This window comes from Nerophis ophidion, linkage group LG19 (assembly GCF_033978795.1).
Source record: "Nerophis ophidion isolate RoL-2023_Sa linkage group LG19, RoL_Noph_v1.0, whole genome shotgun sequence".
Lineage (NCBI taxonomy): Eukaryota > Metazoa > Chordata > Actinopteri > Syngnathiformes > Syngnathidae > Nerophis > Nerophis ophidion.
The window spans coordinates 45,346,774-45,371,676 of record NC_084629.1 but is presented as its reverse complement, the minus strand read 5'-3'; the positions used below and the strand labels follow the sequence as shown (position 1 = coordinate 45,371,676).

The window sequence follows — 24,903 nt, the reverse complement described above, 5'->3', positions numbered from 1 at the left end:
AGGTCACACTGAGGGTGGCCGTATAAACAACTTTAAGACTGTTACAAATATGCGCCACACTGTGAACCAACACTAAACGAGAATGACAAGCAAATTTCGGGAGAACATCCGCACCGTAACACAACATAAACACAACAGAACAAATACACAGAACCCCTTGCAGCATTACCTCTCCCTGGACGCTACAATATAAAAATGTATTATTAGCCTGTGCAAAAAGTTTATTTTGATATTTACCTGAGAAGGCTGCAAATAGAAAAGAGGCATTCAATTTCTATTTAAATTTGATTTGATATGCCATTGCTATTTTGAAATTATTAGTATTATTTGAAACTGGATTTTGCATGTCACTATAACGTTATATAAATGATAAATGGGTTGTACTTGTATAGCGCTTTTCTACCTTCAAGGTACTCAAAGCGCTTTGACACTACTTCCACATTTACCCATTCACACACACATTCACACACTGATGGAGGGAGCTGCCATGCAAGGCGCCAACCAGCACCCATCAGGAGCAAGGGTGAAGTGTCTTGCTCAGGACACAACGGACGTGACGAGGTTGGTACTAGGTGGGAATTGAACCAGGGGCCCTCGGGTTGCGCACGGCCACTCTTCCACTGCGCCACGCCGTCCCATATAAGTCTCGCTTGTTCAATATTTAATGCAAAACTTGTTTGGGTCCCTATTAAAAGGTTCATTTGTTCAACCTTGGCCCGCGGCTTTGTTCAGTTTTAAATTTTGTCCCACTCTGTATTTGACTTTGACACCCCTGGTCTAGAACTATACAAAGTATTTCAATTGTTGGAATCTTCGTTCCAAACACGACGAGTTGAGTTTATACCAAAAAGTTCTATTTTGGTTTCATCCGACCACATGACATTCTCCCAATCCTCTGCTGTATCATCCATGTATCCATTTTGGTATAAACTCAACTCCTCGTGTTTGGAGGAAGAAGAATACTGAGTTGCATCCCAAGAACACCACACCTACTGTGAAGCATGGGGGTGGAAACATCACTTCAACTGTGAGAGACAGAATGTGGGAAAAAAAAAATCCAGGAAATTTAAATTGTAGGAATTTTAAAGAATTTATTTGTAATTATGGTGGAAAATAAGTATTTGGTCAACCATTCAAAGCTCTCACTGATGGAAGGAGGTTTTGGCTCCAAATCTCACGATACATGGCCCCATTCATTCTTTCCTTAACACGGATCAATCGTCCTGTCCCCTTACCAGAAAAACAGCCCCAAAGCATGATGTTTCCACCCCCATGCTTCACAGTAGGTATGGTGTTCTTGGGATGCAACTCAGTATTCTTCTTCCTCCAAACACGACGAGTTGAGTTTATACCAAAATGGATACATGGATGATACAGCAGAGGATTGGGAGAATGTCATGTGGTCAGATGAAACCAAAATAGAACTTTTTGGTATAAACTTAACTCGTCGTGTTTGGAGGAAGAAGAATACTGAGTTGCATCCCAAGAACACCACACCTACTGTGAAGCATGGGGGTGGAAACATCATGCTTTGGGGCTGTTTTTCTGCTAAGGGGACAGGACGATTGATCCGTGTTAAGGAAAGAATGAATGGGGCCATGTATCGTGAGATTTGGAGCCAAAACCTCCTTCCATCAGTGAGAGCTTTGAATGGTTGACTAAATACTTATTTTCCACCATCATTTACAAATAAATTCTTTAAAATTCTTGCTTTTTTTCCACATTCTGTCTCTCACAGTTGAAGTGTACCTATGATGAAAATGACAGACCTCTGTCATCATTTTAAGTGGGAGAACTTGCACAATCGCTGGCTGACTAAATACTTTTTAGCCCCACTGTAAATATGTTTATTTTCCTTCTTTATTATGCATTTTCGGGCAAAGAATACAGTAGTCATATGCCAGATCTGCCCCAAACTGGACCGTGCGGAGCTGAATCCAACTTGTACCTCTTGATGCAAACATGGCTTACTTAGTCCAGCCCCTTAGCTAACAGCCCGTTGCTCTTTGCCCGTCTTAGAGTGGAAAATGTGCCTTTGCAGCTTTGAAGGACGTGAGGCCGCTGGTCTTGTTGCATTTTGCCTGCCATGATGTCATCCCCCCCCCCCATCCCCAAGCAAACGTTCTTACTCCGGCCTTTGTCACTCACTGAGTCCTAGCCTGGCTTCCTCTTCCATATAAGTATTTGCAGCCTCCACAGGAAAAAGTGCGTCGGTCTCACACGGCCGCCGGAGCACCTGACATCTTGTTTGTGGGCCGCAGTTCACTGCACCATTTTTGGATCGCTCGGGGTTTATTTTCTTTTTCGCAGCCCAGCGGGGTAAGTCATTGCCGGTGCAGCTTTTTCTGCCATGTCGCATTAGCTCCTCTGCTCAGTGAGTGGGAACCAGCCCTCCGTCCTGCATGCCCGTGCTTCAGCTAGCACCTCCTGAATGCTAAAGTTTTGGAAATGTCAGAGAAAACGTGGTCGGTTTTGTAACAAAATGCCGCAGCAGCGCAATGCATTCATTTTCTGCCCATTTTGTCTTGTTGGATGTCTTCTTTTTTGTGTGCTCTCTTCATATGTACAAACCCTGTTTCCATATGAGTTGGGACATTGTGTTAGATGTAAATATAAACGGAATACAATGATTTGCAACTCCTTTTCAAGCCATATTCAGTTGAATATGCTACAAAGACAACATATTTGATGTTCAAACCGATAAACATTTTCTTATTGCAAATAATCATCAACTTTAGAATTTGATGCCAGCAACACGTGACAAAGAAGTTGGCAAAGGTGGCAATAAATACTTACAAAGTTGAGGAATGCTCATCAAACACTTATTTGGAACATCCCACAGGTGTGCAGGCTAATTGGGAACAGGTGGGTGCCATGATTGGGTATAAAAACAGCTTCCCCAAAAAGGCTCAGTCTTTCACAAGAAAGGATGGGGCGAGGTACACCCCTTTGTCCACAACTGCGTGAGCAAATAGTCAAACAGTTTAAGAACAACGTTTCTCAAAGTGCAATTGCAAGAAATTTAGGGATTTCAACATCTACGCTCCATAATATCATCAAAAGGTTCAGAGAATCTGGAGAAATCACTCCACGTAAGCGGCATGGCCGGAAACCAACATTGAATGACCGTGACCTTCCATACCTCAGACGGCACTGTATCAAAAACCGACATCAATCTCTAAAGGATATCACCACATGGGCTCAGGAACACTTCAGAAAACCATTGTTGCTAAATACAGTTGGTCGCTACATCTGTAAGTGCAAGTTAAATCTCTACTATGCAAAGCGAAAGCCATTTATCAACAACATCCAGAAATGCCGCCGGCTTCTCTGGGCCCGAGATCATCTCAGATGGACTGATGCAAAGTGGAAAAGTGTTCTGTGGTCTGACGAGTCCACATTTCAAATTGTTTTTGGAAATATTCAACATTGTGTCATCCAGACCAAAGGGGAAACGAACCATCCAGACTGTTATTGTCGCAAAGTTCAAAAATCGGCATCTGTGATGGTATGGGGGTGCGTTAGTGCCCAAGGCATGGGTAACTTACACATCTGTGAAGGCACCATTAATGCTGAAAGGTACATACAGGTTTTCGAACAACATACGCTGCCATCCAAGCGCTGTCTTTTTCATGGACGCCCCTGCTTATTTCAGCAAGACAATGCCAAGCCACATTTAGCACGTGTTACAACAGCGTGGCTTCATATAAAAAGAGTGCGGGTACTTTCCTGGCCCGCCTGCAGTCCAGAGCTGTCTCCCATCCAAAATGTGTGGCGCATTATGAAGCGTAAAATACGACAGCGGAGATTCCGGACTGTGGAATGTACGAAGCACTACATAAAACAAGAATGTGAAAGAATTCCACTTTCAAAGCTTCAACAATTAGTTTCCTCAGTTCCCAAACATTTATTGAGTGTTGTTAAAAGAAAAGGTGATGTAACACAGTGGTGAACATGCCCTTTCCCAACTACTTTGGCACATGTTGCAGCCATGAAATTCTAAGTTAATGCTTATTTGCAAAAAAAAGAAATAGTTAATGGGTTTGAACATCAAATATGTTGTCTTTGTAGCATATTCAACTGAATATGGGTTGAAAAGGATTTGCAAATCATTGTATTCTGTTTATATTTACATCTAACACAATTTCCCAACTCATATGGAAACAGGGTTTGCATTAACCTCTGACATGACATGAGGATCAGCAGGGGTTCCCCAGCTCTTTTTGCATGATATTACCATGAAAGAATTGTTGGAAGTTCTTTCCACTGAAGACCAATAGTGCTCTTCTCGGTACTAACTTGATTGCATGTTACAATTATATCTGTTGAGCACTTGTGTTATGTTCATTTAATATCCCCTGCTGTGGACATTTCTTTATAGCAGGCCTGGGCAATTATTATTACTCAGGAGGGGCGAATCTAGAGAAAAAAATGTGTTTGGGGGCCGGTCTATCTGATTTTTCGGAACACTAATACAAAACCTCACAATAATGACCGATTGAATGCTAAAAAAGTTTTGAGAGACTGTCTTAAAAAACAGAATTGTTTTTACTGGATGAGACACCCAGAATGTACAATCAGATAAAGAATGTGGGATTTACAGTATTAACTACGAACGATAAAACACGGAATATTGACATTATATGAACATCACAACCACTCTCGATCGACATATTTTACAGTCAAGCGAAACGCACCAAAAATGTAACAAACACAGCGAAATATGAAAGTGAAGTGTAAAAAAAGCCCTCACTTACAATCTGATATATCTGATACTTTAGAACTTTGTTGTAAAAATCTCATTCTGCATCTGTCCCTGACACCCGCATTTCAGTTTAGTCTTTATTTGAAGTGACAATGCACAGAAACATAAAGCTCAAAGACAGATAAGTTCTGTACTAGATTATAGCTAAATAGCTCATTTCCACCTGCAGTCCCTGGCTAACTAAATTAAAGGGATACAAAAATCATGCAATAAGATTATGACAATAAAATCATACTATTGCATGTAATTAAATTAACAAAACTCATAAAATGCCCTTTCATGGACACATACTTAATATACATCGCATCCATTTTCTTCCGCTTATCCGAGATCAGGTCGCGGGGGCAGCAGCCTAAGCAGGGAAGCCCAAACTTCCCAGGCCAGCCGGGAGACAGTCTTTTTCCAACGTGTCCTGGGTCTTCCCCGTGACCTCCTACCGGTTGGACGTGCCCTAAACACCTCGCTAAGGAGGCCTTCAGGTGGTATCCTGACCAGATTCCTGAACCACCTCATCTGGCTCCATGTGGAGGAGCAGCGGCTTTACTTTGAGTTCCCCCCGGATGGCAGAGCTTCTCACCCTATCTCTAAGGGAGAGCTCCAAACTCATTTCAGCCGCTTAAACCCGTGATCTTATCCTTTCGGTCATGACCCAAAGCTCATGACCATAGGTGAGGATGGGAACGTAGATCGACCGGTAAATTGAGAGCTTTGCCTTCCGGCTCAGCTCCTTCTTCACCACAACGGATCGGTACAACGTCCGCATTACTGAAGACGCCGCACCGATCCGCCTGTCGATCTCACGATCCACTCTTCCCTCACTCGTGAACAAGACTCCTAGGTACTTGAACTCCTCCACTTGGGGCAGGGTCTCCTCCCCAACCCGGAGATGGCACTCCACCCTTTTCTATATACAACCACATCTAATTTACATCATCACACAAAGACAAGACATGCTCTTGTTCACATCCTTTGTAAAAACAACCATGATTTTAACACACACACACCTCACTATTTACAATAAAAATGCTGTCATGGATAAATATATAAATCAATCAATGTTTACTTCTATAGCCCTAAATCACTAGTGTCTCAAAGGGCTGCACAAACCACTACCACATCCTCGGTAGGCCCACATAAGGGCAAGGAAAACTCACACCCAGTGGGACGTCGGTGTCAATGATGACTATGAGAACCTTGGAGAGGAGGAAAGCAATGGATGTCGAGCGGGTCTAACATGATACTGTGAAAGTTCAATCCATAATGGCTCCAACACAGTCGCCAGAGTCCAGTCCAAAGCGGATCCAACACAGCAGCGAGAGTCCCGTTCACAGCGGAGCCAGCAGGAAACCATCCCAAGCGGAGGCGGATCAGCAGCGCAGAGATGTCCCCAGTCGATCGGACCGGACCCCCTCCACAAGGGAGAGTGGGACATAGGAGAAAAAGAAAAGAAACGGCAGATCAACTAGTCTAAAAAGGGAGTCTATTTAAAGGCTAGAGTATACAAATGAGTTTTAAGGTGAGACTTAAATGCTTCTGCTGACACATTAAGTTGATCTGCCAAACATAGTGGCCACCTTATTGACCGTGTGAGCAGCTTCCATTTCTCCAAAGCCACTTTTTAACTTCAATTGTAAATGAATAGTAATCTATTTAACTTTTCAAGTTTGTTGTGAGGTCCTTCCAGTCCTTTATGGCGTTATATGAAAAGGTTCAGGTGGACTGCTTTGGAAACACTCAGTGGAAACGCTCCCCACCCACACTGCTTGGTGCCTCGTCTGACCTGCTGTGACTTAGATTACCATAGTAACGAATTAGATTAGCATCGTAACTAATTTGTGGGTTCTTCCGAGGATGTTGTAGTCGTAATGATTTGTGCAGTCCTTTGAGACATTTGTGATTTGGGGCTATATAAATAAACGATTGATTGATTGATTGAATTACATTACCATAGTAACTAGTATATCTATATAGTTCAAGACTTACTGTCATTAGAAAACATGAGTGCACATCATAATGGAAGCTACAATTTCTATCTTGAAGGTCTAACAAAAAATATTTGGGAATGTCCGGCGGGCCAGATTGAAAAGCTTAACGGGCTGCATGTGGCCTTATTTTGCCCAGGTCTGCTTTATAGCCTAACAGGGATATTTTTTCCAAAAAGACCGAAGCAATAGACCAAAAGTCCACTGAATCCCAGGAGGATTTTTGTTTCATCGCGAAATGAGAGAGTAAATCAGTGTGTTTTGTAGGCTACATCGTCTTCGGTGGACGTCACAAATGATGCAATTTTTATAGTACTGTTAAAAAAGGTTATTAAATGTGCTGCTACACTCATGTTGAGACCTCCATAAAAGGCTGCTGTCATCCCAAGGTTGAGCAGTTTAGTGCCGCCAAATCTCCCACAGGGTGTGGGAGATTTACTTTTAGTAAATCAATAGTAGGATTTTATTGTCATAATTTTATTGCCATGAGGTGGCGACTTGTCCAGGGTGTACCCCGCCTTCCGCCCGATTGTAGCTGAGATAGGCGCCAGCGACCCCAAAAGGGAATAAGCGGTAGAAAATTATATGGATGGATGGATTTTTGTATCCCTTTAATTTAGTTAGCCGGGGACTGCAGATGGAAATGAGCTATTTAGCTATAATCTAGTACAGAACATATCTGTACTAGACTTTACTTTTTTAGCCCGCCTGCAGTCCAGACCTGTCTCCCATTGATAATGTGTGGCACATTATGAAGCGTAAAATACGACAGCGGAGACCCCGGACTGTTGAACGACTGAAGCTCTACATAAAACAAGAATGAGAAAGAATTCCAATTTCAAATCTTCAACAATTAGTTTCCTCAGTTCCCAAACGTTTATTGAGTGTTGTTAAAAGAAAAGGTGATGTAACACAGTGGTGAACATGCCCTTTCCCAACTACTTTGTCATGTGTTGCAGCCATGAAATTCTAAATTAATTATTATTTGCAAAAAAAATAAAGTTTATGAGTTTGAACAAGGGCTTCACGGTGGCAGAGGGGTTAGTGCGTCTGCCTCACAATACGAAGGTCCTGCAGTCCTGGGTTCAAATCCAGGCTCGGGATCTTTCTGTGTGGAGTTTGCATGTTCTCCCCGTGAATGCGTGGGTTCCCTCCGGGTACTCCGGCTTCCTCCCACTTCCAAAGACATGCACCTGGGGATAGGCCCCTCCCACTTCCAAAGACATGCACCTGGGGATAGGCCCCTCCCACCTCCAAAGACATGCACCTGGGGATAGGTTGATTGGCAACACTAAATGGTCCCTAGTGTGTGAATGTGAGTGTGAATGTTGTCTGTCTGTGTTGGCCCTGTGATGAGGTGGCGACTTGTCCAGGGTGTACACCGCCTTCCACCCGATTGTAGCTGAGATAGGCGCCAGCGCCCCCGAAAGGGAATAAGCGGTAGAAAATGGATGGATGGATGGGTGTGAAACGAAGCCTGAAAGTAAAAATGCACTTCTGACCCAGGTTGTTTGTATCGAATTTGAAATTTCTCGTGCTGTAGGTACTTGGACATACTGTATAAAAAGCTTTACATGAGCAAAAGAATTGTCGGGACAAAGTTTCAGGACACCTGGCTGTCCGGCCTACAGGAAGTGAAGTGAATTATGTTTATATAGCGCTTTTCTCTAGTGCAGTGGTCACCAACGCGGTGCCCGCGGGCACCAGGTCGCCCGTAAGGACCAGATGAGTCGCCCGCTGGCCTGTTCTAAAAATAGCTCAAATAGCAGCACTTACCAGTGAGCTGCCTCTATTTTTTAAAATTGTATTTATTTACTAGCAAGCTGGTCTCACTTTGCTCGACATTTTTAATTCTAAGAGAGACAAAACTCAAATAGAATTTGAAAATCCGAAAAAATATTTTAAAGACTTGGTCTTCACCTGTTTGAATAAATTCATTTATTTTTTTTACTTTGCTTCTTATAACTTTCAGAAAGACAATTTTAGAGAAAAAATACAACCTTAAAAATGGTTTTAGGATTTTTAAACACATATACCTTTTTACCTTTTAAATTCCTTCCTCTTCTTTCCTGACATTTTAAATCAATGTTCAATTAATTTTTTATTTTTTTTTTATTTTAAAGAATAATAAATACATTTTAATTTAATTCTTCATTTTAGCTTCTGTTTTTTCGACAAAGAATATTTGTGAAATATTTCTTCAAACTTATGATTAAAATTCAAAAAAAATTTTGGGGCAAATCTAGAAAATCTGTAGAATCAAATTTAAATCTTATTTTAAAGTCTTTTGAATTTCTTTTAAAATTTTTGTTCTGGAAAATGTAGAAGAAATAATGATTTTTCTTTGTTAGAAATATAGCTTGGTCCAATTTGTTATATATTCTAACAAAGTGCAGATTGGATTTAAACCTATTTAAAACATGTCATCAAAATTGTAAAATTAATCTTAATCAGCAAAATTTACTAATGATGTTTTATAAATGAATTTTTAAATTTTTTCAAAAAGTTTCCAATTAGCTAGTTTTTTCTCTTCTTTTTTTCATTGGAATTTGGAATTTTAAAGTCGAAATTGAAGATAAACTATGTTTCAAAAGCTCCTGTTTTTTCGACGAAGAATATTTGTGAAATATATCTTCAAACTTATTATGATTATAATTCAATAATTCTGGCAAATCTAGAAAATCTGTAGAATCAAATTTAAATCGCATTTCAAAGTCTTTTGATTTTCTTTTTCGATTTTTGTTCTGGAAAATCTAGAAGAAATAATGATTTGTCTTTGTTAGAAATATAGCTTGGTCCAATTTGTTATATATTCTAACAAAGTGCAGATTGGAATTAAACCTATTTAAAACATGTCATCAGAATTCTAAAATGAATCTTAATCAGGAAAAATTACTAATGATGTTCCATAAATAATTTTTTTAATTTTTTCAAAAAGATTCGAATTAGCTAGTTTTTCTCTTCATTTTTTTTGGGTTGAATTTTGAATTTTAAAGAGTCGAAATTGAAGATAAACTATGTTTCAAAATTTAATTTTCTTTTTTTTTGTGTTTTCAATTAGGTGTTTTTTTCATCATTTATTCTCCACAAAAAACCTTCCGTAAAAGGAAAAAAAAATGTACGACGGAATAAATGCTTATTTTCTTATTTAAACGGGGATAGCAGGTCCATTCTATGTGTCATACTTGATCATTTCGCTATAGTGACATATTTTTGCTGAAAGGATTTAGTAGAGAACATCGACGATAAAGTTTGCAACTTTTAGTCGCTAATAAAAAAGCCTTGCCTTTACCGGAAGTAGCAGACGATGACGTCACTGGTGTGAGGGCTTCTCACATCCTCACATTGTTTATAATGTGAGCCTCCAGCAGCAAGATCTATTCGGACCGAGAAAGCGACAATTTCCCCATTAATTTGAGCGAGGATGAAAGATTCGTGGATGAGGAAATTTAGAGTGAATGACAAAAAAAAAAAGGGGGGGATTGCATTGGAAACGATTCAGATGTTTTTAGACACATTTACTTGGATAATTCAGGGAAATCCCTTATCTTTCTATTGTGTTGCTAGTGTTTTAGTGAGTTAAATAGTACCTGATAGTCGGAGGGGTGTGTCCACGGGTGTGTTGACGCCAGTCTCTGAGTGAAGTCACAAAGCTGCAGCGGGACAGAAGCTCCGCTGATCTCCGGTAAGATGCGACTTATTACCACAATTTTCTCACCGAAAACTGCCGGTTGACATGTAGTCCATGTTCGCTTGACCGCTCTGACCCATAGTAAAGCTTCACCTCCGGGAATTTTAAACAAGGAAACACCGTGTGTTTGTGTGGCTAAAGGCTAAAAGCTTCCCACCTCCATCTTTCTACTTTGACTTCTCCATTATTAATTGAACAAATTGCAAAAGATTCAGCACCACAGATGTCCAAAATACTGTGTAATTATGCGATGAAAAGAGACGACTAAGTGGTCAATCAATCAATGTTTATTTATATAGCCCCAAATCACAAATATCTCAAAGGACTGCACAAATCATTACGACTACAACATCCTCGGAAGAACCCACAAAAGGGCAAGGAAAACTCACACCCAGTGGGCAGGGAGAATTCACATCCAGTGGGACGCCAGTGACAATGCTGACTATGAGAAACCTTGGAGAGGACCTCAAATGTGGGCAACCCCCCCCCTCCCCCTCTAGGGGACCGAAAGCAGTGGATGTCGAGCGGGTCTAACATGATACTGTGAAAGTTCAATCCATAGTGGCTCCAACACAGCCGCGAGAGTTCAGTTCAAAGCGAATCCAAGACAGCAGCGAGAGTCCCGTCCACAGGAAACCATCCCAAGCGGAGGCGGATCAGCAGCGTAGAGATGTCCCCAACCGATACACAGGCGAGCATTCCATCCTGGGTCTCGACTCTGGACAGCCAGTACTTCATCCATGGTCATCGGACCGGACCCCCTCCACAAGGGAGGGGGGGACATAGGAGAAAGAAGAAAAGAAGCGGCAGATCAACTGGTCTAAAAAATGAGGTCTATTTAAAGGCTAGAGTATACAGATGAGTTGTAAGGTGAGACTTAAATGCTTCTACTGAGGTGGCATCTCGAACTGTTACCGGGAGGGCATTCCAGAGTACCGGAGCCCGATATTAAAACGCTCTATAGCCCGCAGACTTTTTTTGGGCTCTAGGAATCACTAATAAGCCGGAGTCTTTTGAACGCAGATTTCTTGCCGGGACATATGGTACAATACAATCGGCAAGATAGGAGGGAGCTAGACCGTGTAGTATTTTATACGTAAGTAGTAAAACCTTAAAGTCACATCTTAAGTGTACAGGAAGCCAGTGCAGGTGAGCCAGTACAGGTATATATGTATGTATATATGTATATAAAGGTATATACAGTATAGGTATATATGTATGTATATATGTATATAAAGGTATATACAGTATATGTATATATGTATGTATATAAAGGTATATACAGTATAGGTATATATGTATATAAATGTATATATAGTATAGGTATATATGTATGTATATATGTATATAAAGGTATATACAGTATAGGTATATATGTATGTATATATGTATATAAAGGTATGTACAGTATAGGTATATATGTATGTATATAAAGGTATATACAGTATAGGTATATATGTATATAAAGGTATATATGTATGTATATATGTATATAAAGGTATATACAGTATAGGTATATATGTATGTATATATGTATATAAAGGTATCTACAGTATAGGTATATATGTATATAAAGGTATATACAGTATAGGTATATATGTATGTATATATGTATATAAAGGTATATATGTATGTATATATGTATATAAAGGTGTATACAGTATAGGTATATATGTATATATATATGTATATAAAGGTATATACAGTATAGGTATATATGTATGTATATATGTATATAAAGGTATATACAGTATAGGTATATATGTATGTATATATGTATATAAAGGTATATACAGTATAGGTATATATGTATGTATATATGTATATAAAGGTATCTACAGTATAGGTATATATGTATGTATATATGTATATAAAGGTATCTACAGTATAGGTATATATGTATGTATATAAAGGTATATACAGTATAGGTATATATGTATGTATATATGTATATAAAGGTATATATGTATGTATATATGTATATAAAGGTATATGTGTATGTATATATGTATATAAAGGTATATACAGTATAGGTATATATGTATATATATATGTATATAAAGGTATATACAGTATAGGTATATATGTATGTATATATGTATATAAAGGTATATACAGTATAGGTATATATGTATGTATATATGTATATAAAGGTATATACAGTATAGGTATATATGTATGTATATATGTATATAAAGGTATCTACAGTATAGGTATATATGTATGTATATAAAGGTATATACAGTATACGTATATATGTATGTATATATGTATATAAAGGTATATATGTATGTATATATGTATATAAAGGTATATACAGTATAGGTATATGTGTATGTATATATGTATATAAAGGTATATACAGTATAGGTATATATGTATATATATATGTATATAAAGGTATATACAGTATAGGTATATATGTATGTATATATGTATATAAAGGTATATACAGTATAGGTATATACAGTATAGGTATATATGTATATAAAGGTATATACAGTATAGGTATATATGTATGTATATATGTATATAAAGGTATTTACCCTATAGGTATATATGTATATATATATGTATATAAAGGTATATACAGTATAGGTATATATGTATGTATATATGTATATAAAGGTATATACAGTATAGGTATATACAGTATAGGTATATATGTATATAAAGGTATATACAGTATAGGTATATATGTATGTATATATGTATATAAAGGTATATACAGTATAGGTATATATGTATGTATATATGTATATAAAGGTATACACAGTACAGGCGTAATGTGATCAAACTTTCTTGTTCTTGTCAAAAGTCTAGCAGCCGCATTTTGTACCAACTGTAATCTTTTAATGCTAGACATGGGGAGACCCGAAAATAATACGTTACAGTAATCGAGACGAGACGTAACAAACGCATGGATAATGATCTCGGCGTCTTTAGTGGACAGAATGGAGCGAATTTTAGCGATATTACGGAGATGAAAGAAGGCCGTTTTAGTAACTCTTTTAGCGGTGCTGGGCTAATATGTCCCCTCCAACCAATAACGTCACAAACACGTCATCATACGCGTTCTAATTCCGCAACGTTTTCAACAGGAAACTCCGCGGGAAATTTAAAATTGCAATTTAGTAAACTAAAGCGGCCGTATTGGCATGTGTTGCAATGTTAATATTTCATCATTGATATATAAACTATCAGACTGTGTGGTCGCTAGTAGTGGCTTTCAGTAGGTCTTTAAAAGAGGTATTTTTCTCCGCTGTATTCTAGCTATAGTTGCAACGTTTCAGTGGGATAGTTGGCGTCTCCGCCTTGCACGCTGGCTCGGTTGCCTCGCAGACTGTCAGCTCAAAGTGGAGCGCTATCAATCTCACGAGACGTTCGGACCAGACTCAGCACTCTCCGCTGATTAGCAGCCTGGCCTCGGACCTAACCGGTCATGTGACCAGGCAGCGCTACAGGAGGAATTATTTGTGAATTCGCCCGGAGAGCATGCGTCTTCTCTCTTGCATTCTGTGCGTGACATCAATCAATCAATGTTTACTTATATAGCCCTAAATCACTAGTGTCTCAAAGGGCTGCACAAACCACTACGACATCCTCGGTAGGCCCACATAAGGGCAAGGAAAACTCACACCCAGTGGGACGTCGGTGACAATGATGACTATGAGAACCTTGGAGAGGAGGAAAGCAATGGATGTCGAGCGGGTCTAACATGATACTGTGAAAGTTCAATCCATAATGGATCCAACACAGTCGCAAGAGCCTGGACATGGACCCTTAAATATCTCAATGTAAATACTTTTTATGCCCTACAGCAGGGACAGGCAACCCAACATGTTGAAAGAGCCATATTGGATCAAAAAGGCCTTATGTAAGTGTTATGATGAAGTCAACACATTAAATAAGTCTTTCAAAGGGTGAGATAATTCCTGGAAATTACTGGTTTAAAACTGCTAAATGTATAGATGAAGGAACTTTCCTGAAGGAATCAAAGTACTATCTAAATGTGTGTGTCCAAGTTAAAGGAAAGGACAGGTTGTCTTCTTCTAATAGATTAATTACAATCTTTGTAACCTGGGTAATTTTTGCTGTGGTCTGGAACAACATGATAAACTTTGCTGTGGTCTGGAACAACATGCAAAAATGCAGTTTATATTACATACAGAAAATGTGTCATGAGACATGCAAATATAAATGAAATACACAGAGGACATAAGTAAAGGAAATTAAGATAAGCTCAAATATAGCTACAAACGAGGCATAATGATGCATTGTGTACACACAGCTAGCGTAAATAGCATGTTAGCATGGATTATTAGTAGGGATGCACCGAAATGAAAATTTGTGGCCGAAGCCACAAATTTAAACGCTTGGCCGAAGGCCCAATACCAAATACCGAATAATGAATGCAGTTTTTCACAATTTTTAAAATATTGCATAAATAGCCTAGAATAAATATTTAGACATGTTTTTCAAATAAAGTAATTTTTTATTGAATATTGACATTTTTTAATATTCCAATAGCCTTTGCTTTTCAAAAAAAGCACAACGTTTTTCATTTATATTAGGCCTTCAAACAAAACATGCATTCCAAAAACAAATAAAGTGCATTAAAGTGGATAAACCCACAACAAATGAATTATTGTCCTTTTGGCAAAAGTCTGCTTAGCCACAGTAGATATGCTAATAATGTAAACAGAAGGCTCAAGTAAATCTCAATTAAGTGTGTGCTTGTAACCTCATACACTTATACAGGTAGCCTACACAACAGGCTAATAATGTAAACAGAGGCCCCACTAAATCTCAATAAGTGTGTGCTTGTAACCTCATACACTTATACAGGTACACAACATATCACTGCACGTTGGTTGATTGCGTCACCGCGTCAAAAAATTGCAACACACGCCACTATTCGGCCTTGTTTTTAACTCATTCCACCGAAGGCCGAATGTGGCTTTTTTTTGCCATTTATTCGGTTACAGATTAATCGGTGCATCCCTAATTATTAGCACTCCACACAAGTCCATAACATGGACAAAGCTCACCTTTTGTGCATTCACGCACAGCATAAAAAGTTTGGTGGACAAAATGAGACAAAGAGGGAGTGGCATAAAAGACGTCTTTCTGTGGCAGCGTCGGAGAAAGTTGTATGTAAACGAACCATGGTGCGTTCAAGGGCCAACAAAATTAGTAGGACAAAACGTTGCTGGCCAAATACTGTCATCAGTGAAGCATGTTTTGTATAAACAGTGGGATTTATAACAATTAGGAAGATTTGCGTCATGTTTGTCCTCTTACAGAAACATGGACCACGACTTAAACAATTTGAACAACTTATTTGAGTGTTACGATTTAGCGGTCAATTGTACGGAATATGTACCGTACTGTGCAATCTACTAATAAAAGTTTCAATCAAATATTATCAAAACAACAAATATTTTTTCCCCTCTATCATTTTCCAATTTTGAAAAAGCTCCAGGGAGCCACTAGGGCGGTGCTCAAGAGCCGCGAGTTGCTGACCCCCCTGCCCTACAGCTTTGAATACTTTGGTTCTTATTGACGTGTTACCTCCTTTTGCGTCAACTTATCAAACTTCCTTCACTAATATTAACAAACTGATTTAAATCTTGAGTTGCGTTGACCGACTGTCTGATTCTCACGTTCAACGTTTTAGCCGCACACTAAAACAAATTAACTGTTGCTATTAGTAAAACAAAAAACCCCACACTCTTTATTCACAAACACCAATTTGCGTTTTTCATATTTTGACATTACTAACAGTCTTGGCGTGACACAAATGTAAGTCACCTAATGCTTTTAAAAGTATTGAGTCACATTGCTAAATCACCACACACCTCCTTACTTATTAGCATGTCGGTGTAAAAATAGATTAACCACTGATATAAATATAAAATAAAAACTGTCTTTAAAGGCGACCAATGATCATTCTTATCTACCTGTTAACACGTTTTTATGTTTTCAACCACATACCGCTCGCTTGTCTATTGCTTTCTTTGGACTCACATTGAGCTAGTAATTTTAGAAAAAAGGTTTTAAAAAAGCAATTAAACGCTGACAAAGCTCCCAAAAAATAGCAATTAGCACAGTATCTAACGATTAGCCCGTCCACAGTGGATGCATTGCAAGCACTCAACGGTTGGATGAAATGTTCGTGTCAGGTTGAGTTTGTGACGACCCCCAAGATGCAGAGAAGGCGGCAGGCTTTTTGCAGGTAAACATGATTTAATTTAACACTAAAACAAGAACAAACAAAAGGGTACAAAAAAATGGCGCGCACAAGGCGGAGAACAAACTTGGCTATGAACAAAAATAGCACAAAGGCTAATTGTGGACGAGAAACAAAAACACTTACTGTGACACGAAGGGACTATGACTTGCGCAGAGTGAACAGAAGTAGACGCAGCTACAACGATAAGTATTAACGACATTGACAGGTAGTGGTGACAATAATCCAGCACTGACTGGATTATTAATGGAGTTTGTGACGAACCCCAAGATGCAGAGAAGGCGGCTGGCTTTGTGCAGGTAAACATGATTTAATTTAACACTAAAACAAGGACAAACAAAAGGGTACAAACAAATGGCGCGCACAAGGCGGAGAACAAATTTGGCTATGGACTGTTAGGAAATATTAGCGCTGCGCACACAGACAGCTAAAAGTTGTCTGCTTTAACCGCATAATTACACAGTATTTTGTACAAACAAATGGCGTGCACAAGGCGGAGAACAAATTTGGCTCTGGACTGTTAGGAAATATTAGCGCTGCGCACACAGACAGCTAAAAGTTGTCTGCTTTAACCGCATAATTACACAGTATTTTGGAGATCTGTGTTGCTGAATCTTTTGCAATTTGTTCAATTAATAATGGAGAAGTCAAAGTTGAAAGATGGAGTTGGGAAGCTTTAGCCTTTAGCCACACAAACACACGGTGATTCCTTGTTTAAAATTCCCGGAGGTGAAGCTTTCCTATGGATCAGAGCGGTCAAGCGAACATGGATCACGACCAAATGTCAACCGGCAGTTTTCGGTGAGAAAATTGTGGTAAAAGGTCGCCACTTACCGGAGATCAGCTGCCGTCGACTTCCCTCAGACACTGGCCTCAAGACACCCGTGGACACACTTCCGACTATCAGGTACTATTTAACTCACTTAAACACTAGCAACACAATAGAAATATAAGGTATGTCCCAGAATTATCCTAGGAAATGTGTCTAAAAACATCGGAATCCGTCCCAATGCAATCACGTTTTTTTTTTTACTTGATTTTTTTTATTTTTTTGGAGTCCGTCGCTATCAATATCCTCAAATACGAACCTTTCGTCCTCGCTCAAATTAATGGGGAAATTGTCGTTTTCTCTGTCCGAATAGCTAATTTTGTCGGAGGCTCCCATTAACATCAATGTGAGGATGTGAGGAGCCATCAACGGGTGACGTCATCGTCTACGACTTCCGGTAAAGGCAGGGCTTTTCCAATAGCGACTATAAGTTGCGAACTTTATCGTCGATGTTCTCTACTAAATCCTTTTAGCAATAATATGGCAATATCGCAAAATGATCAAGTATGACACATAGAATGGACCTGCTATCCCCGTTTAAATAAGAACATCTAATTTCAGTAGGCCTTTAAATAGTATTTGGCTGATTGACACCAGGTTTAGCCAGGTGCCAATCAGCCACAGCTGGGGAGACACAGCACTCTGGAGACAAACAGGAAATGGACAAAGGCAGAGGAAAAACTAAAACATGGCCAAACTGTCAGGGACAAGCCTGACAGTTGGTATTATGAGACCCGGTTCATACAACAAAGCATATTTTTGTTAGACCTGTAGTTTGTGAATTAAACTGTTCATTTAATATCAAGGTACCACTGTACTTACAGGGTATCCGCAGGGTTTAAAAAAGTCTTAAATCCAACAATTTTAATGTAAGGCCTTACAATGTGTACATTGTCATACAATTGATCGTTTTTCTTGCAATTCCTTATTGAGGCTTATTGAACTGTAAAACTGGGAGTTTTTTTGGAGTGGTTAAACTCCGAATTATACAACCTAGGGGGTGTATTTTAGTGCTCTTCTCACGCTAACAGGGAGAAATCACTCTTAAGTTGTCATAGAATTTCCTATAGCAAAACATTTACAGTAGTGGTGGTGCAAGATCGTACATCACATGCATTTTCTGTATTGAATTGTTCCCTGCAGAGATAATGATGCCGTGTGCTCACTAATGGAGTTGTTGTGTTGTACTAAATACGTGTGTGTACTTAGATGCCGATGGTATGAGCGGCGGCGAGGATTCCTTCAACGTGAATGACCCAGACGAGGGATTCTCCTCCGGGGCGTCCAACAGCAGCCAGCCCAGCGGCACCAGAGCAGGCGGCGTTGGCGGCGGCGTCGTCGGCCCGAAGGCCAGCAACAGCATCAAGAAAGCCATCACGGCCCGACTGTCCCGGGACAGAGAGCGAGACCGACCCGAGCCACTGAAGCAGGCCGACTTGTCAGCCGAAGCGAACAGGCAGAGGAAGCTGTCTCCCCCGGCCAGCATCGAACTGGACGCCATCCAGCTGAGTCCCATCAAGAAACACCTGAGCTTCCCCACGGGACCCCCGCTGGTACGGACCGGCAGCACCTCCTCCAGCAAGTCTTTCGACTGCATGAACTTCAGTGTGAACGGGGGCAGAGAGGACCAGGAGGGAGGCGCCGGAGGCTCGGACCAGGAGGGGGGGCGCCAAGCCGGCGGCTCCCACCGCCACTCCACCATCAGCCTGCAGGAGGGCCACCTGCTAAGGCCGGAGGAGGACCAGCTGTCCCCCCTCACCAAGCAGTCCCGCTCTCCCAGTTTCAACATGCAGATCATATCACAGGTTTAACAAACACATACACACACACACACACATACTGGTTATCATTCAGAATGGGGACCAAGTTTTTGATCATGACTTGTGGGGACCTCCTTTTCTACAGGTTGTGGAGGCATAACAAAAAATGAGATAAAATGGCCACCGCCCAGTTAGATTATACACTTTTTTAAATCTCTGGATTGATGAAGTAACGTGCTGTTCGTACTTACTGGGGACCCTGGGAGAAAAAAACGTTTATATGGTTCATGGGGACCAAATTTGAATAATTTTGCATAATTCACACAAATGTGTACGTTACTACTCAGGACCATTTAAAAGAGAAGAAAAAGTTCAGTCTAAATATGACATGATCCTCAGAATACAGCACTACAGTTGTCCTCTTAGAGGAAGTTTCACTACTTAAATGTTACAGGAAATGAGATGTTCTTATTTAAACGGGGATAGCAGGTCCATTCTATGTGTCATACTTAAACATTTCGCGATATTGCCATATTTTTGCTGAAAGGATTTAGTAGAGAACATCCACGATAAAGTTCGCAACTTTTGGTCGCTAATAAAAAAGCCTTGCATTTACCGGAAGTAGCGGACGATGTGCGCATGACATCACGGGTTGTAGGGCTCCTCACATCTGAACATTGTTTACAATCACAGCCAGCAGTAGCTAGAGCTATTCGGACCTAGAAAGCGACAATTTCCCCATTAGGACCTAGAAAGCGACAATTTCCCCATGAATTTGAGCGAGGATGAAAGATTCGTGGACGAGGACATTTACTGTAGAGTGAAATACAGGAAAAAAAAGAACAGGCGACGGCTCCAGGCGGCGGCAGGCGGTGTTTCAGATGTAATTAGACACATTTACTAGGATAATTCTGGACAGATGTAATTAGACACATTTACTAGGATAATTCTGGAAGATCCCTTATCTGCTTATTGTTTTAAAAGTGTTTTATTGAGATTGTAAACTCATACCTGAAAGTCGGATGGCTGCGGTGATCGCCAGTGTGTCTCAGAGAAGCCATGGAAGAGCCAAGATCCCAGCTGCCTTTTTGACAGCTGCAGGAGGAAGTTGCGTAATCCACTGACGTCTCCGGTAAGAGCCGACTTAATATCACAATTTTCTCATCCAAAAACTTGCTGTTTGACATAGAGAAACATGTTCTCTTGACCGCTCTGTGTTAAAGCTTCACAACAAACAAAGAAACACCGGCTGTGTTTCGGTGCTAAAGGCAGCTGCAATCCACCGCTTTCCACCAACAGCATTCTTCTTTGTAGTCTCCATTATTTATTGAACAAATTGCAAAAGATTCAGCAACACAGATGTCTAAAATTACTGTTTAATTATGTGATGAAAAGAGACTACTTTTAGCCGTGTGAGGTGCTGGGCTAATATGTCCGCTACAACCCGAGATGTCACAAACACGCGTCATCATTCCGCGGCGTTTTCAACAAGAAACTCAGCGGGAAACTTAAAATTGTAATTTAGTAAACTAAAAAGGCCGTATTAGCATGTGTTGCAATGTTAATATTTCATCATTGATATATAAACTATCAGACTGCGTGGTCGCTAGTAGTGGCTTTCAGTAGGCCTTTAAAGCAAATCCTGCATCTTCTGTGACATTACTGAAATCTGCTATTTAGCAGACATGAAGTTGTCTGCATCTCCAACTACCATATATAGAATGGATCTGACTATCATTTAAAAAGCTTTCCCTGTAGGAGACCTGTTTTTTTTTTGGGTCCCCATACCGTCGGAAGTCCCCTAAAGGTGACTGTGTAAACAGAGCGATGTCCCCATTAAGTAAGCATTGCCAGAAAACACACACACACATACACACACACACACACACACACACACACACACACACACACACACACACACACACACACACTTACTTTTTTCCAAGTGCATTCTGTGTGTCTTTGAACACCCGTTCAATTAAGTATCTTTGTTCTGCTGTTGCTAAAAAGCAATCAAACATGGCTGATGTAAGTACAATCCCATCACATCCCAACTGAACATTCCCAAAACAGGATCCTCGTTGCGGGATGCTAGACTTAGCAGCTGTCACGTTTCCATAACATTTCAACACTGTTTGATTATTATTATTATTTTTTTTTTGACTGAATCAGTCGACTCAGCAATAACACTCAACACATAGATGTGTTTTTTTGGTTTTGTTTTTTGCGCTCGTCATTCCCTCCCTTTCATTCCCGGGCTCACGTGCAATCGCTCTTGCTTGATTATCTTCCTTCTTAACGGGTGTTTTTGGAAAAAAAGAAAAAAAAAAATCAGGATTAAATATTGTATGAGGATATTAATTTATTAATTTGTGACAATCCAAAGAAAGAAGGTAGCATTTTTGTTGTTGTTGTCTTAAACACATCAAGAGATTGCACACTTGTTTGTTTCTTGTTTAGTATAAATCCCATTTTGAATCTGTAACATGCTGTCAAACCAAACTGGAACTCTTATTTACTGGACCTGAGGAAATCGCTACTGAGGATATTTAAATGTAAAAAAATATATATATATATATTAAAATATATCTGTGTAAAGCATTGTTAGGTCTTTGCAGGGTGAAACTATTGAATGGGGCAGTCTTGTGGTCTCCTGAGACTTGTGTAAAAAGAGAGTATGGCCAACCTGGTTTCAGACAACCTCCTCAATGATTGGTGAAAAATACACTCACGTGACTCCAGGGCGCCATGACTGCTACCAACTTTGGTTAATGCTGCGTGTCTGCGGGGGCTTCCTCTTCCGTTTTTTTGCAGTGTAAGGATCCCATGTTGTGCAGCATGAGGCTCCTCCGCCCGCTGGAATTGTGCAACGTTTTACGTCGCTTTCCCCACAACCCAGAAAGAATAAAAAGTATGGGAAATGAAGGACTGGAAAGCCGTCCAAATACAGCGTCTTGTGCCAGGTAAAGTCACGACACATCTGCCTTTTGTTCAGGACAGAACAAACAGAAGCTAATGCAAATAATAACAGAAGAAATAAACAAATTCAAGAGATGGTTTGACAAAAACGGGCTATCTTTAAATCTCAGTGAAACTAATACTTTATAATGCAGGGGTCTCATACTCAATTTACCTGGGGGTCACGTAGTAAGTAAATAAAAAAGTCTCCATGGCAAGGTTTCTGTCGCTTTCACGCATTTGCCGCTTTTCCACTAATGCACGGGTAGGCAACCCAGAATGTTGAAAGAGCCATTTTGGAGCCAAATAACAAAAATCGTCTCTGTCTGCAGCCACTGTGGGGTTTACAGTTACAGTAGCACAATTAGCCCCGAATGGGCTAACATCATGGCTAACGTGTCTCACGTCCAATTCACCCAGCGACTCTGTTGGAGTATCAGTGCTGGGGTCCAGTGCACCACAGTTTTGTATTGTCGCGGAGTGCTTCGGAAGCTCCCGGACTGATCGTCTACCCGGCCCGGACTGTTTACAGCGGCGCCGGGGGAGGGAGCGAGATAGACACACACAGCCTTCCCGTGGGACTTGGCTGGGTGCGTTTTGGACATTAGGGGCGTCCCGGCCGGTTGCGGGACTTGTGGGACTCGAACCTGGGTAGGTGTTTTGAACATTTTTGGGGACCTTTCCAACTTTTATCCCCGTGGGACTCAGCTGGGTGTGTTATGGACATTTTGGGCATCCCGGGACTTGCGCGGCTGGCGGCGGGACTTGTGGGACTCGAACCTGGGAAGGTATTTTGAACATTTTTGGGGACTTTTGCCGACTTTTCCAACTTTTATCTCCCCCCTCACCGTGGGACTCGGCTGAGTGTGTTATGGACATTTTGGGTATCCTGGGACTATTGGGACTCGAACCTGGGAAGGTATTTTGAACATTTTTGGGGACTTTTGCCGACTTTTCCAACTTTTATCTCCCCCCTCACCGTGGGACTCGTCTGGGTGTATTTTGGGCATCCCGGGACTTGCGCGGCCGGCGGCGGGACTTCTGGGACTCGAACCTGGGTAGGTATTTTGAACATTTTGGGGACTTTTGCCGACTGTGATAGGTCTCCAGCCGTCATCGTATGGGTTGCAGGAACCATCGATACAAGACGCATTGTAGCAGTTTTGACCCTTGTTTATTATTTGAATAAACATGCTTTGGTCCCAGTCGGTCGCGCAAATTTCTAGCGCGACCTCTTTTCCTGCTCGTCTCGGCGCGCCTTTCGGTGGCCAGCGACTGTATCTTCCTCTCGGGCTCATCCTTCTTCTGGTCGCTCTCGTCGTCTTTTTTTGTTTCAGTTTCTCCTCCGTCTTCTGCCACGATCGCTCCTCCTACTCCCTTTTTAAACTGCAGGAGCAGATGCAGGGATTGAGAGCAGGTGTGTGGTTCACACACCTGACTCTGATGGCTGCAGCGTCGCTCCAAGCGTGCCCCGCCTCTCCGCTCCACTGCATACTCCCCCTCCTGGCTGCCATCTTGGGTAGGACCGCTATCCCCGCTGTCGGCCCGTCGGCTCCGCCTCTCCACACCGACTTTTCCAACTTTTATCCCCCATCCCCCCGTGGGACTCGGCTGGGTGTGTTATGGACATTTAGGACACCCTGGGACTTGCGCGGCCGGGGGCGGGACTTGTGGGACTCGAACCTGGGTAGGGTCTTTGAACATTTTGGGGACTTTTGCCAACTTTTCCAACTTTTATCCACCCCCCAAACCCCCCGTGGGAGTCGGCTGAGTGTGTTATGGACATTTAGGGCACCCTGGGACTTGCGTGGCCGGGGGCGGAACTTGTGGGACTTGAACCTGGGTAGGGTTTTTGAACATTTTGGGGACTTTTGCTGACTTTTCCAACTTTTATCCCTCACCTCCCTCCGCGTGGGATTCGGCTGGGTGGACATTTTCAGTGACAGAGAGAGGGAGCAGGCGGGTGAGCGAGGGAGGGAGAGAGGGATAGAGGGAGAAAGAGCAGGCACGGGTCTCGTGGAAAAGCGGCTAAACGTTTCTCTGCTTGCATCATGCAAGTGACGTCAATGTTCGGCCCTCGAGAGCCACACACCACACCGTGATTGATAGATTCCTTTAGCGCCGCACACAACGCTGTCAAGCGTCATTCATATAAAACTCGCAGGCCGCTCTAAAATTAAACTTTCATATTAAGGTGGGGGCCACAGAATAACGTCTCGCGGGCCGCGTGTCTGAGACCCCTGGTATAATGCAATTCAGTAATGGCAGAAGAGAAAGTCAAACAAATAAAAAATAGCCGTACATTGTAAGAGGAAAATAAACAACATTTTGGAAACCGCATGAAAGTACACAGCGGAATGCATCAAATACGGCCGCAAAATTATACTTTTGCGACATAAAATCATGTTTTATTGTAAGTTTATGAGCTGGAGTATGTTTAGAACTATGTATAGACATATTATTTTGGTTTATTTCATAAGGAAAGTTAATGTCAGAAAGAGTGCAATTACATGCTGTTGGACACAGCCATGCACACATCCTTGGTAGCAAAGATGGCGCCTCTCGTTAAGTTGGCCATACTCTCTTGTCGTCCACTGGAAGTGAGCGGCTGTGTATCAGCCCAACAGCGAGTGAAACAAGAGCAGTAATTGTCCCTTCTTTTCCC

The 24,903-nt window shown here is 41.0% G+C and overlaps 1 protein-coding gene across 4 annotated transcripts in view; it reads left to right on the top strand.

Moving 5' to 3' along the window:
• Positions 1-22,005, top strand: part of LOC133538468 (hyccin 2-like) — a 118,737-nt gene extending 96,732 nt beyond the window's left edge. For all 4 annotated transcript variants that reach the window (XM_061880111.1, XM_061880110.1, XM_061880112.1 and 1 more), the window contains one exon: positions 18,730-22,005. In XM_061880111.1, the coding sequence (XP_061736095.1) occupies positions 18,730-19,331 (602 nt within the window). In that variant the 3' untranslated portion in view covers positions 19,332-22,005. The remainder of the gene's footprint in view (positions 1-18,729) is intronic.
• The last annotated feature ends 2,898 nt before the right edge of the window (positions 22,006-24,903 follow it).